The sequence below is a fragment of the Natator depressus genome, chromosome 3, assembly GCF_965152275.1.
Source record: "Natator depressus isolate rNatDep1 chromosome 3, rNatDep2.hap1, whole genome shotgun sequence".
Taxonomy (NCBI): domain Eukaryota; kingdom Metazoa; phylum Chordata; order Testudines; family Cheloniidae; genus Natator; species Natator depressus.
Window position 1 is genome coordinate 184,305,332 of NC_134236.1, and position 13,969 is coordinate 184,319,300.

General features: G+C 51.6%; 2 protein-coding genes across 4 annotated transcripts in view; one reads left to right on the top strand and one right to left on the bottom strand.

Moving 5' to 3' along the window:
- Positions 1-13,969, top strand: part of EML6 (EMAP like 6) — a 340,990-nt gene that overhangs the window by 118,837 nt on the left and 208,184 nt on the right. The gene's annotated exons all lie outside the window — the stretch shown is intronic.
- Positions 1,741-12,464, bottom strand: LOC141983923 (uncharacterized). Its single transcript, XM_074946880.1, has 3 exons — positions 11,906-12,464; positions 11,068-11,317; positions 1,741-1,789 (listed from the first exon to the last, which is right to left on the bottom strand). The coding sequence occupies exons 1-3, from the start codon at positions 12,462-12,464 to the stop codon at positions 1,741-1,743; spliced, it is 858 nt and encodes a 285-aa protein (XP_074802981.1).

Here is a 13,969-nt window from a genome sequence, read left to right on the forward strand (position 1 = left end):
ATATCTTCATAAATGATCTGGAGGATGGTGTGGATTGCACTTTCAGCAAATTTGCAGATGATACTAAACTAGGAGGAGTGGTAGATATGCTGGAGGGCAGGGATAGGATACAGAGGGACCTAGACAAATTGGAGGATTGGGCCAAAAGAAATCTGATGAGGTTCAATAAGGATAAGTGCAGGGTCCTGCACTTAGGACGGAAGAACCCAATGCACCGCTACAGACTAGGGACCGAATGGCTAGGCAGCAGTTCTGCGGAAAAGGACCTAGGGATGACAGTGGACGAGAAGCTGGATATGAGTCAGCAGTGTGCCCTTCTTGCCAAGAAGGCCAATGGCATTTTGGGATGTATAAGTAGGGGCATAGCGAGCAGATCGAGGGACGTGATCATTCCCCTCTATTCGACATTGGTGAGGCCTCATCTGGAGTACTATGTCCAGTTTTGGGCCCCACACTACAAGAAGGATGTGGATAAATTGGTGAGAGTCCAGCGAAGGGCAAGAAAAATGATTAGGGGTCTGGAACACATGACTTATGAGGAGAGGCTGAGGGAACTGGGATTGTTTAGTCTGCAGAAGAGAAGAATGAGGGGGGATTTGATAGCTGCTTTCAACTACCTGAGAGGTGGTTCCAGAGAGGATGGTTCTAGACTATTCTCAGTGGTAGAAGAGGACAGGACAAGGAGTAATGGTCTCAAGTTGCAGTGGGGGAGGTTTAGGTTGGATATTAGGAAAAACTTTTTCACTAGGAGGGTGGTGAAACACTGGAATGCGTTACCTAGGGAGGCGGTAGAATCTTCTTCCTTAGAAGTTTTTAAGGTCAGGCTTGACAAAGCCCTGGCTGGGATGATTTAATTGGGGATTGGTCCTGCTTTGAGCAGGGAGTTGGACTAGATGACCTCCTGAGGTCCCTTCCAACCCTGATAGTCTATGATTCTATGATTCTATGATTCTTGGAAGCCCTCCGCCACATGCCCACCAATAAATCTCCGGGCATGGACGGGCTGACCGTGGAGTTCTACCACATGTTCTGGGACTTCCTCGACCCGGACCGTGTCACCGTCTGGGCCAAGTCCTCAGAGAGCGGGGTCCTCCCCCTGTCTTGCAGGCAAGCCGTGCTTGCCTTGCTCCCAAAGAAGGGGGACCCCCGCGACCTTCGGAATTGGCGTCCTGTCTCGCTTCTCAGCACGGACTACAAAGTCATAGCGAAGGCCACCTTGCTGCGGCTGGGGTCTGTGGTGGCAGACGTGGTCCACACCGACCAGACCTACAGCATCCCAGGCCATACCATCTTTGATAATCTGTATTTGGTCCGGGATCTCTTGGAGCTCGGGTGTAGGGATGGTCTGTCTTTCACCCTTCTGTCCCTGAATCAGGAGAAGGCATTCGATAGGGTGGACCACGGGTAGCTCCTGGGCACTCTGTGCGCATTCAGCTTCAGATCCCGGTTTGTGGGTTTTCTCCAGGTGCTGTACATCTCCGTGGAATGTCTGGTTAGGCTCAACTGGACCCTGACAGAGCTGGTCAGCTTCGGGCGGGGAGTACGGCAGGGGTACCCCCTCTCGGGCCATCTGTACGCTCTGGTGATCGAGCCCTTCCTCTGTCTCCTCTGCCGGAGGCTGATGGTGTTGGTGCTGCGGGAACCGGAGCTGCGGCTGGTCCTGTTGGCTTAAGCTGGTGACATGCTCCTCGTGGTCCAGGACCTGGGCGACTTGGTGCGGGTGGAGGCTTGCCAGGCTGTCTACTCAGCGGCCTCCTCCACCCGGGTCAGCTGGGTCAAGACCTCTGGCCTGGTGGTCGCGGACAGGTGGCAGGCGAGCTCCCTCCCACCTGTGCTTCAGGCCATCCAGTGGAGTGTGGGTCCGCTGCTCTATCTTGGCATTTACCTTTCTGTCATGCATCCATCTCCATCGGAGAACTGGCAAGGTTTAGAGGGCAGGGTGGTAGAGCGGCTCTGGAGATGGGCAGGACTACTCCAGTGCCTCTTCCTTCGAGGGAGGGCACTGGTGCTCAATCAGCTAGTCCTGTCCATGCTCTGGCACTGGCTAAACACCCTGGTCCCAGCCCCGGATTTCCTGGCCAACCTCCGGAAGTTGGTTCTGGAGTTCTTCTTGCCAGGGCTGCACTGGGTCTCTGCAGGGTTCCTCCACCTGCCCCTGGAGGAGGGAGGACAGGGCCTGAAGTGCCTGCACACTCAGGTCCACGTCTTCTGCCTTCAGGCCCTGCAGAGGCTCCTTTATGGTGCAGGTAGTTCGGCGTGGAGTGTACTGGTGCACGCCTTTCTGCTTCCGAGGGCTCCAATACAACCAGCAGCTCCTTTATCTCCATCCAAAGGGTCTTCCGCAAGACCTCTCTGGGCTGCCGGTCTTCTACCAGGACCTCCTCTGGACCTGGAAACTGGTTTTGGCCACCAGGTCCATGATGGCCGCCAAGGGGGCGGATCTTCTCGCGGAGCCCCTGCTACACAACCGCCATCTCCGTGTGCAGGTGGTGGAGTCCCCCTCGGTGTGCCAGAGGTTGGTCCTGGCGGAAGTCACCAGAGTTGGAGACCTCTGGACTACGACCGGGGATACTGTCTGGATCCCCTGACTTTCCCTCAGTGCAAGCGGCTCTCCAGACCTTGTACTTCCCGGTGCGTACTTGAGGAGGTGAGGGCTGCTTTACCGCCCACTGCTCGGGTTTTCCTCTACTGGGTCCTGCGAGAGGGCACGTCATGCCCACCCTCCACCCCAGGCCCTCTGGACCTTTTCATTGGGCCCCTGCCCTGTGGACCTGCCAGGCCATCCCACCCTTTTACTGCGACCCGGCTGCACAACTTGCAGCCGGTTCGGTTCCAGACCGTGCCAAGAAAACACCTGTACACGCTCGTGCTCCACACTCTTCACCTCCTCACCCTCACGTCCCGCCCCAACATGAAGTGGCGGAACCTCTTGCCACCTCTTGAGGGTGAGGAGCCCCGGTGGGCCAGCCTATATTCCACCCTGGTCCTGAGGCCCACTGGAGATGTCAGCTGGCAGATCCTTCACAGAGCCATGAGCATGGGTGTGTACTTGGTGCAGTTCACTCCCCTCCCAGACACCTGCCCCTTTTGTGGCATGAGGGAGACCCTGGTGCATGTGTACCTGGAGTGCGCCAGGTTGCAGCCCGTATTCCGGCTCCTCTTGGATATACTATTACGTTTTTGGTTACACTTTTCCCCTCACCTGTTCATCTACGTACTCCCCATCCGTGGCCCCACAAAGTCGCCGGACCTCCTTGTCAACCTCCTCCTAGCCCTGGCCAAAATGGCCATCTACAAAACCAGGGAGAGGAGGTTGGCTGACAGGGTTTCCTGCGACTGGGGGGCCTATTTCCGCTCCTCAGTCCATTCACACATCTGGGCAGAGTTCCTCTAGGCAGCGTCCGCTGGCTCTTTAGACACCTTCGAGGAGCAGTCTGGGGTACTCCACGTCTGGTTCCCTTTGTTTAGCCCTGTGACCTCACTCCCGTTCCTGTTATCTCATTAGTTATCCCCCACAATTATTTGGAATCTCGGATCTGTGGATCCTCCCCTTAGGCTGGGGGAGGTCATTTAGTAGTGGGCTGGCTCCAGCCACCCACTTCCTGGATACCAACAGGACTATTCTGCTGTACCCAACTGGCCTGGGTCTATCACATCTCCCAGCAGATATCGGGGTGATTGAAGTCCCCCATGAGAACCAGGGCCTGTGATCTAGTAACTGCTGTTATTTGCCTGAAGAAAGCCTCGTCCACCTCATCCCCCTGGTCTGGTGGTCTATAGCAGACTCCCACCACAACATCACCCTTGTTGCTCACACTTCTAAACTTAATCCAGAGATTCTCAGGTTTTTCTGCATTTTCATACTGGAGCTTTGAGCAGTCATACTGCTCTCTTATATAGAATGCAACTCCCCCACCTTTTCTGCCCTGCCTGTCCTTTCTAAACAGTTTATATCCATCCATGACAGTCCTCCAGTCATGTGATTTATCCCACCAAGTCTCTGTTATTCCAATCACATCATAATTCCTTGGCTGTGCCAGGACTTCCAGTTCTCCCTGCTTGTTTCCCAGGCTTCTTGCATTTGTGTATAGGCATTTTGTGTATAATCTTGTGGCTGGGAAAGCATAAACAGTGAAGAAAACCCAGGGAGAACTGTCAGCTATTCTCTAACATAAAAATTGTATTTAAACTGCTGTATAGTCATACAATTTTTATTTAAAGTCATTAAAAGTACTGCCACATAGTAGTACCAGTACAGACTTTTACAAAGCTTAATTTATAAAGAATGTAGTAATATTACATTAAAACTCCTTTTAAAAGATTAGTTTCATTCTCCTCTGGCAATTAATCTCATCTCTGACTCACGGTAATCTTGTTTTTGCTGATTTGGCTGGCATTTAACATTATTCATGATTCTGATGTTAGATACTGGTAATAACAAATCTGGGTCCATTGTTCTAGCCTTAAAAAAATGACAATGTTTTTGTGTGAAACCCTAAGTGTAAGTGTTTCTCCATCTCTTCCTGTTTCAAGATTTCTTGGAAGATGAGCAATTCTGCAAACCCTGAACTTAGGAAACTATGGGTTCTGGCAACATATATCTCTTTTTTTTAGGGTCAAACTCTGATCCAAATGGACTCTGTGGCATGTAGCTCTCAGAATCTCAGTGATTTGGGCCCTATGGCCATGAACGGGAAATCTAGAGGGTGGATCATCCTTCTCAATAGTAGCATTTCCCGTTGTGGAGTGGTTATATCGCTGCACTCATTACTAAACTATTGCTTAGAGTAGGTAGAACACTTTTTTGTCAAAACACTTTTTCAAGAAAAAGTGGTTTTTTGAGATGTGTTGCATATGTACATTCCACTGCAGGTGTGTGCAAGCCCACTTGTCAGAGATTTTTCCCTTGCCATGCAAAAGTATAAAGGGCAGAGCTGCCCCTGACCCTCGCCCCCCTCCCAGTTCCTTCTTACCATGTATGAAAGTTGTAGGAATGTGTGGTCTTGCAATTGCAAAATTTTCCCTCATATTTGTATGTAGTTGGTCCGTGTTTTAGTAGTTTTTGTAGTTTGGACTGTTTGGTAGATACAGAAATATTGTTTTTTAAAGTGTTTTTAAAGCTTCAATTCCCATTGCTAAGTCCCAGTGGTGGGGCAGGCATGGCTTGGTCAACGGGTTTCAACTTGGTCAACTGCCCTTCCTGCAAGAAACCAATGCCAGTGAGTGACCTACACTCAGGATGCCTGAAGTGTCATGGAGAGACACATTGGGATCGGTGTCAAATTTGGAGGGACTTTAACCCAATAACCAAGAAAAACAGGGAGGCCAGACTCAAGTTTCTTCTGATGAAGGCAGCCCTGCATCAACCCTTAGAGCCTTCGGAGTAGGAACTGAGTGCGTCTGCATCCATCAGAATTGTTCCCTCTGTTTTGATTGAGCTTTGGGGCCTATTGCCCTCCCTGGTACTGAGGGAGAGACACCAGAGGAAAGCATTTAAGGGCCCAGTCTCTGGGAGATTGAGGTCCCCAGCACCTCAGTCCGGCAAGCACATGGACGAGCACAACAGAGTGTACTCAAGGCCAAGGCATTTACCAAGGCAGTCGTCTGCTCAGGAGGGACTGTCCACTCTAGCACCAGCACCATTGAGATTGACCCCCGAAGTGGCTCCATTTAGTTCAACAGTACCTCTACTCTGGCTTATGTGACAGCATGGGATGTGGTGATTCTCAATGTGCTGGCTTTGCCAGCAATCCAAGAATCTTCTTGCCCAGTACCAGTGCCCACTGTAACTTTATTGACTTTGTCCCAGCATGGGGTACAGTGGGTGCCTCTAGTCCTCCGTGTACCTCTTCATGTGGTACTGTCAAGAAGGAAGCCAGCCATGATCTCACTGATAGCACCATCTCCAGGCTCCCAACATTGATCCTGGGCAATGATTGGAACAGTGCCTACTTGATTAGAGGAGGCTGGTTCATCTTCAGACTCTGAGTTTGGCTCCTGTGTGTCACAATCGGACCGTGAACCATTCCCCTTCCACAGCCTACCATCCTTGGTATTCCTTGGAGGCTCCATCTTGGCCACCAAGCAGAGACCATTGACTGGAAAGTAGTTGGGCTCTGAGACCTTACCAATAGCCATTTTGGACCCCTTGGGTTTTTTTTTCCTGCCTCCAGGTCATCTCCATGCACTCCCTACTTTGCTTCATCAAGTAGGCACCAAGATTTACCACACCAGGTGCAGAGGGAGACCACTCCCAGTAACAGGCTCAGTACCCAGCAAGAAGAAATTCTACCTTTAGAGGAATTGAAGAAGGCTCCACTACAGCCAGTTTTGGCGTCCTCCTCTTCATCACCTGATGAGGTAGTGGTATCAAAAAGTTCCTCACTTCCTCCCTGAGGATTATAGGGGTCATCAGGACTTGTTCAAGAGGGTGACTTCCACACTGGATATCCAGGTCGAAGAGGTTGGAGAAAGGTCGCACAGGCTGGTCAACATCTTAGCTTCTGTGGAACCATCTAGAGTAGTGCTTCCAATTAATGAAGCTATCCTGAGCCCACCAAGGTGCTGTGGCAGACTCCTTCTTCGCTCCTCTCACCTAGCAGAAAGGGCCGAGCACAGATATTCTGTCCTCTCAGAGGGATTTCAACATTTTTACACCAACCCCACTCCGGGATTGGTGGTAGTCTGAGCTGCCAATGAGAGAGAATGCCAGTGGCAGCAGGTATCTACCCCCAAAGGAAAGGCTGCAAAGAAGTTAGATCTCTTTAGCAAAGACTTTAGCAAAGCTTTTGATACAGTCTCCTACAGTATTCTTGCCAGCAAGTTAAAAAAGTATGGACTGGATGAATGGACTATAAGGTGGATAGAAAGCTAGCTAGATTGTTGGGCTCAGTGGGTAGTGATCAACGGCTTGATGTCTAGTTGGCAGCCGGTATCAAGCGGAGTGCCCCAGGGGTCAGTCCGGTTTTGTTCAACATCTTTATTAATGATCTGGATGATGGGATAGATTGCACTCTCAGGGTATGTCTACACTACGGAATAAGGTCGAATTTATAGAAGTCGGTTTTTTAGAAATCGGTTTTATATATTCGAGTGTGTGTCCCCCCACAGAAGTGCATTAAGTGCATTAACTCGGCGGAGTGCTTCCACGGTACCGAGGCTAGAGTCAACTTCCAGAGCGTTGCACTGTGGGTAGCTATCCCACAGTTCCCACAGTCTCCGCTGCCCATTGGAATTCTGGGTTGAGATCCCAATGCCTGATGGGGCTGAAACATTGTCGCGGGTGGTTCTGGGTACATATCGTCAGTTCCCCCCTTCCCTCCCTCCCTCCCTCCGTGAAAGCAAGGGCAGACAATCGTTTCGCGCCTTTTTTCCTGAGTTACCTGTGCGGACGCCATACCACCGCAAGCATGGAGCCCGCTCAGGTAACCGTCACCGTATGTCTCCTGGGTGCTGGCAGACGCGGTATGGCATTGCTACACAGTAGCAGCAACCCATTGCCTTCTGGCAGCAGACGGTACAGTATGACTGGTAGCTGTCCTCGTCATGTCCGAGGTGTTCCTGGTCACCTGTGTGAGGTCGATCAGGAGCGCCTGGGCAGACATGGGCGCAGGGACTAAATTTTTAGTGACTTGACCAGGTCATTCTCTTAAGTCCGGCAGTCAGTCCTATTGAACCGTCTTATGGTGAGCAGGCAGGCAATATGGATTGCTAGCAGTCCTATTGCACCGTCTTCTGCCGAGCAGCCATGAGATGTGGATGGCATGCAGTCCTTCTGCACCGTCTGCTGCCAGCCAAAGATGTAAAAGATAGATGGAGTGGATCAAAACAAGAAATAGACCAGATTTGTTTTGTACTCATTTGCCTTCTCCCCTGTCTAGGGGACTCATTCCTCTAGGTCACACTGCAGTCACTCACAGAGAAGGTGCAGCGAGGTAGATCTAGCCATGTATCAATCAGAGGCCAGGCTAACCTCCTTGTTCCAATAAGAACAATAACTTAGGTGCACCATTTCTTATTGGAACCCTCCGTGAAGTCAACCCTGTAAGCCGTGTCCTCAGTCGCCCCTCCCTGCGTCAGAGCAACGGCAAACAATCGTGCATCTGAGTTGAGAGTGGTGTCCAGAGCAGTCACAATGGAGCACTCTGATTGGGTTAAAACATTGTCGCGGGTGGTTCTGGGTACATATTGTCCGGCCCCCGTTCCCTCCCTCCCTCCGTGAAGGCAAGGGCAGACAATCGTTTCGCGCCTTTTTTCCTGAGTTACCTGTGCGGACGCCATACCACCGCAAGCATGGAGCCCGCTCAGGTAACCGTCACCGTATGTCTCCTGGGTGCTGGCAGACGCGGTATGGCATTGCTACACAGTAGCAGCAACCCATTGCCTTCTGGCAGCAGATGGTGCAGTATGACTGATAGCCGTCCTCATCATGTCCGAGGTGCTCCTGGCCACGTTGGCTGGGAGCGCCTGGGCAGACATGGGCGCAGGGACTAAATTTTTGGTGACTTGACCAGGTCATTCTCTTTAGTCCTGCAGTCAGTCGTATTGAACCGTCTAATGGTGAGCAGGCAGGCAATACGGATTGCTAGCAGTCGTATTGTACCATCTTCTGCCGGGCAGGCAAGAGATGATGATGGCTAGCAATCGTATTGTACCATCTTCTGCCGGGCAGGCAAGAGATGAGGATGGCTAGCAATCGTATTGTACCATCTTCTGCCGGGCAGGCAAGAGATGAGGATGGCTAGCAGTCATATTGCACCATCTTCTGCCAGGCAGGCAAGAGATGAGGATGGCTAGCAGTCGTACTGTACCATCTTCTGCCGAGCAGCCATGAGATGTGGATGGCTTGCAGTCCTTCTGCACCGTCTGCTGCCAGCCAAAGATGTAAAAGATAGATGGAGTGGATCAAAACAAGAAATAGACCAGATTTGTTTTGTACTCATTTGCCTCCTCCCCTGTCTAGGGGACTCATTCCTCTAGGTCACACTGCAGTCACTCACAGAGAAGGTGCAGCGAGGTAAATCTAGCCATGTATCAATCAGAGGCCAGGCTAACCTCCTTGTTCCAATAAGAACAATAACTTAGGTGCACCATTTCTTATTGGAACCCTCCGTGAAGTCCTGCCTGAACTACTCCTTGATGTAAAGCCACCCCCTTTGTGGATTTTAGCCCCCTGAAGCCAACCCTGTAAGCCGTGTCGTCAGTCGCCCCTCCCTCCGTCAGAGACAATCATTCCGCGCCTTTTTTCTGTGCGGACGCCATACCAAGGCAAGCATGGAGTCCGCTCAGCTCACTTTGGCAATTAGGAGCACATTAAACACCACACGCATTATCCAGCAGTATATGCAGCACCAGAACCTGGCAAAGTGCTACCGGGCGAGGAGGCGACGTCAGCGCGGTCACGTGAGTGATCAGGACATGGACACAGATTTCTCTGAAAGCATGGGCCCTGCCAATGCATGCATCATGGTGCTAATGGGGCAGGTTCATGCTGTGGAACGCCGATTCTGGCTCGGGAAACAAGCACAGACTGGTGGGACCGCATAGTGTTGCAGGTCTGGGACGATTCCCAGTGGCTGCGAAACTTTCGCATGCGTAAGGGCACTTTCATGGAACTTTGTGACTTGCTTTCCCCTGCCCTGAAGCGCATGAATACCAAGATGAGAGCAGCCCTCACAGTTGAGAAGCGAGTGGTGATAGCCCTGTGGAAGCTTGCAACGCCAGACAGCTACCGGTCAGTTGGGAATCAATTTGGAGTGGGCAAATCTACTGTGGGGGCTGCTGTGATGCAAGTAGCCCACGCAATCAAAGATCTGCTGATATCAAGGGTAGTGACCCTGGGAAATGTGCAGGTCATAGTGGATGGCTTTGCTGCAATGGGATTCCCTAACTGTGGTGGGGCCATAGACGGAACCCATATCCCTATCTTGGCACCGGAGCACCAAGCCGGCGAGTACATAAACCGCAAGGGGTACTTTTCAATAGTGCTGCAAGCTCTGGTGGATCACAAGGGACGTTTCACCAACATCAGCGTGGGATGGCCGGGAAAGGTACATGACGCTCGCATCTTCAGGAACTCTGGTCTGTTTCAAAAGCTTATTCCCAGACCAGAAAATAACTGTTGGTGATGTTGAAATGCCTATATGTATCCTTGGGGACCCAGCCTACCCCTTAATGCCATGGCTCATGAAGCCGTACACAGGCAGCCTGGACAGTAGTCAGGAGCTGTTCAACTACAGGCTGAGCAAGTGCAGAATGGTGGTAGAATGTGCATTTGGACGTTTAAAGGCGCGCTGGCGCAGTTTACTGACTCGCTTAGACCTCAGCGAAACCAATATTCCCACTGTTATTACTGCTTGCTGTGTGCTCCACAATATCTGTGAGAGTAAGGGGGAGACGTTTATGGCGGGGTGGGAGGTTGAGGCAAATTGCCTGGCTGCTGGTTACGCGCAGCCAGACACCAGGGCGGTTAGAAGAGCACAGGAGGGCGCGGTACGCATCAGAGAGGCTTTGAAAACCAGTTTCATGACTGGCCAGGCTACGGTGTGAAAGTTCTGTTTGTTTCTCCTTGATGAAACCCCCCGCCCCTTGGTTCACTCTACTTCCCTGTAAGCTAACCACCCTCTCCTCCTCCCTTCGATCACCGCTTGCAGAGGCAATAAAGTCATTGTTGCTTCACATTCATGCATTCTTTATTCATTCATCACACAAATAGGGGGATGACTACCAAGGTAGCCCAGGAGGGGTGGTGGATGAGGGAAGGAAAATGCCACACAGCACTTTAAAAGTTTACAACTTTAAAATTTATTGAATGACAGCCTTCTTTTTTTTGGGCAATCCTCTGTGGTGGAGTGGCTGGTTGGCCGGAGGCCCCCCCACCGCGTTCTTGGGCGTCTGGTTTTGGAGGCTATGGAACTTGGGGAGGAGGGCGGTTGGTTACACAGGGGCTGTCGTGGCAGTCTGTGCTCCAGCTGCCTTTGCTGCAGCTCAACCATACACTGGAGCATACTGGTTTGGTCCTCCAGCAGCCTCAGCATTGAATCCTGCCTCCTCTCATCACGCTGCCACCACATTCGAGCTTCAGCCCTCTCTTCAGCCCGCCACTTAGTCTCTTCAGCCTGCCACCTCTCCTCCTGGTCATTTTGTGCTTTCCTGCAGTCTGACAATATTTGCCTCCACGCATTCGTCTGTGCTCTGTCAGTGTGGGAGGACAGCATGAGCTCGGAGAACATTTCATCTCGAGTGCGTTTTTTTTTCTTTCTAATCTTCACTAGCCTCTGGGAAGGAGAAGATCCTGTGATCATTGAAACACATGCAGCTGGTGGAGAAAAGAAAAGGGACAGCGGTATTTAAAAAGACACATTTCATAAAACACTGGCTACACTCTTTCAGGGTAAACCTTGCTGTTAACATTACATACATAGCACATGTGCTTTCGTTACAAGGTCGCATTTTGCCTCCCCCCACCGCGTGGCTACCCCCTCAACCCTCCCCCCTCCCTGTGGCTAACAGCGGGGAACATTTCTGTTCAGCCGCAGGCAAACAGCCCAGCAGGAATGGGCTCCTCTGAGTGTCCCCTGAAGAAAAGCACCCTATTTCAACCAGGTGACCATGGATTATATCTCACTCTCCTGAGGATAACACAGAGAGATAAAGAACGGATGTTGCTTGAACGCCAGCAAACATACACTGCAATGCTTTGTTGTACAATGATTCCCGAGTACGTGTTACTGGCCTGGAGTGGTAAAGTGTCCTACCATGAAGGACGCAATAAGTCTGCCCTCCCCAGAAACCTTTTGCAAAGGCTTTGGGAGTATATCCAGGAGAGCCGCGAATGCCAGGGCAAAGTAATCCTTTCACATGCTTGCTTTTAAACCATGTATAGTATTTTAAAAGGTACACTCACCGGAGGTCCCTTCTCCGCCTGCTGGGTCTAGGAGGCAGCCTTGGGTGGGTTCAGGGGGTACTGGCTCCAGGTCCAGAGTGAGAAACAGTTCCTGGCTGTCGGGAAAACCGGTTTCTCCGCTTGCTTGCTGTGAGCTATCTACAACCTCGTCATCATCATCATCATCTTCTTCGTCCCCAAAACCTGCTTCCGTATTGCCTCCATCTCCATTGAAGGAGTCAAACAACACGGCTGGGGTAGTGGTGGCTGAACCCCCTAAAATGGCATGCAGCTCATCATAGAAGCGGCATGTTTGGGGCTCTGACCCGGAGCGGCCGTTCGCCTCTCTGGTTTTCTGGTAGGCTTGCCTCAGCTCCTTCAGTTTCACGCGGCACTGCTTCGGGTCCCTGTTATGGCCCCTGTCCTTCATGCCCTGGGAGATTTTGACAAAGGTTTTGGCATTTCGAAAACTGGAACGGAGTTCTGATAGCATGGATTCCTCTCCCCATACAGCGATCAGATCCCGTACCTCCCGTTCGGTCCATGCTGGAGCTCTTTTGCAATTCTGAGACTCCATCATGGTCACCTCTGCTGATGAGCTCTGCATGGTCACCTGTAGCTTGCCACGCTGGCCAAACAGGAAATGAGATTCAAAAGTTCGCGGTTCTTTTCCTGTCTACCTGGCCAGTGCATCTGAGTTGAGAGTGCTGTCCAGAGCGGTCAAAATGGAGCACTCTGGGATAGCTCCCGGAGGCCAATACCGTCGAATTGTGTCCACAGTACCCCAAATTCGACCCGGCAAGGCCGATTTAAGCGCTAATCCACTTGTCCGGGGTGGAGTAAGGAAATCGATTTTAAGAGCCCTTTAAGTCGAAATAAAGGGCTTCATCGTGTGGACGGGTGCAGGTTTACATCGATTTAATGCTGCTAAATTCGACCTAAAGTCCTAGTGTAGACCAGGGCTCAGCAAGTTTGAGGATGACACTAAGCTGGGGGGAGAGGTAGATACGCTGGAGGGTAGGGATAGGGTCCAGAGTGACCGAGACAAATTGGAGGATTGGGCCAAAATAAATCTGATGAGGTTCAACAAGGATAAGTGCAGAGTCCTGCACTTAGGAAGGAAGAATCCCACGCACTGCTACAGGCTGGGGACCGACTGGCAAGCAGAAGTTCTGCAGAAAAGGACCTGGGGATTACAGTGGATGTGAAGCTGGGATATGAGTCAGCAGTGTGCCCTTGTTGCCAGCTAACGGCGTATTGGGCTACATTAGTAGGATCATTGCCAGCAGATCGAGTGAAGTGATTATTCCCCTCTATTCGGCACTGGTGAGGCCACATCTGGAGTATTGCATCCAGTTTTGGGCCCCCCACCACAGAAAGGATGTGGACAAATTGGAGAGTGTCCAGTGGAGGGCAACAAAAATGATCAGGGTGCTGGGGCACATGACTTACGAGGAGAGGCTGAGGGAACTGGGCTTTTTTATTCTGCAGAAGAGAAGAGTGAGGGGGATTTGATAGCAGCCTTCAACTACCTGAAGGGGGGGGTTCCAAAGACAATGGAACTTATCTGTTCTCAGTGGTGGCAGATGACAGAACAAGGAGCAATGGGCTCAAGTTTCAGTGGGGGAGTGTAGCGGGGCGGTCACCCCACTCTGGTTTAGAAGGGGTTAAAAACAGCCCTGGGAAAGGCTTGAGGCAGCCAATCAGGGCCCAGCTGGGCCAGTATAAGAAGGGCTCCTGGGGAGAAGGAAGTCAGTCTTGCTCCAGCAGTGGAGCAGATGGACAGTAGTACTGGGACAGAGCAGTACTGGGAAAGGGCAGGCTGAGCTGGGGATCTCTGGCCTGGTGACCTCCCAGGCTGAGGCTGAGGCCTTGCAGCAAAGGCCTGAGGAGGTACTAGGGCTGCAGGGAGGCAGCCAGGGCTGCCTTTTCGTCCAGCCCCCTTGCCAGTGTTGAGTGGCCATTTCAGACTGAAGTTTGCCCCTGAGAGAAGGGGCTAGATGATGACTGGCAGTAGCCACTGAGGCAAGGTGATTATAGGGGCTGAGAGGGGAGACCCAGAGTGTGGGGACACTGCTGTGGGGC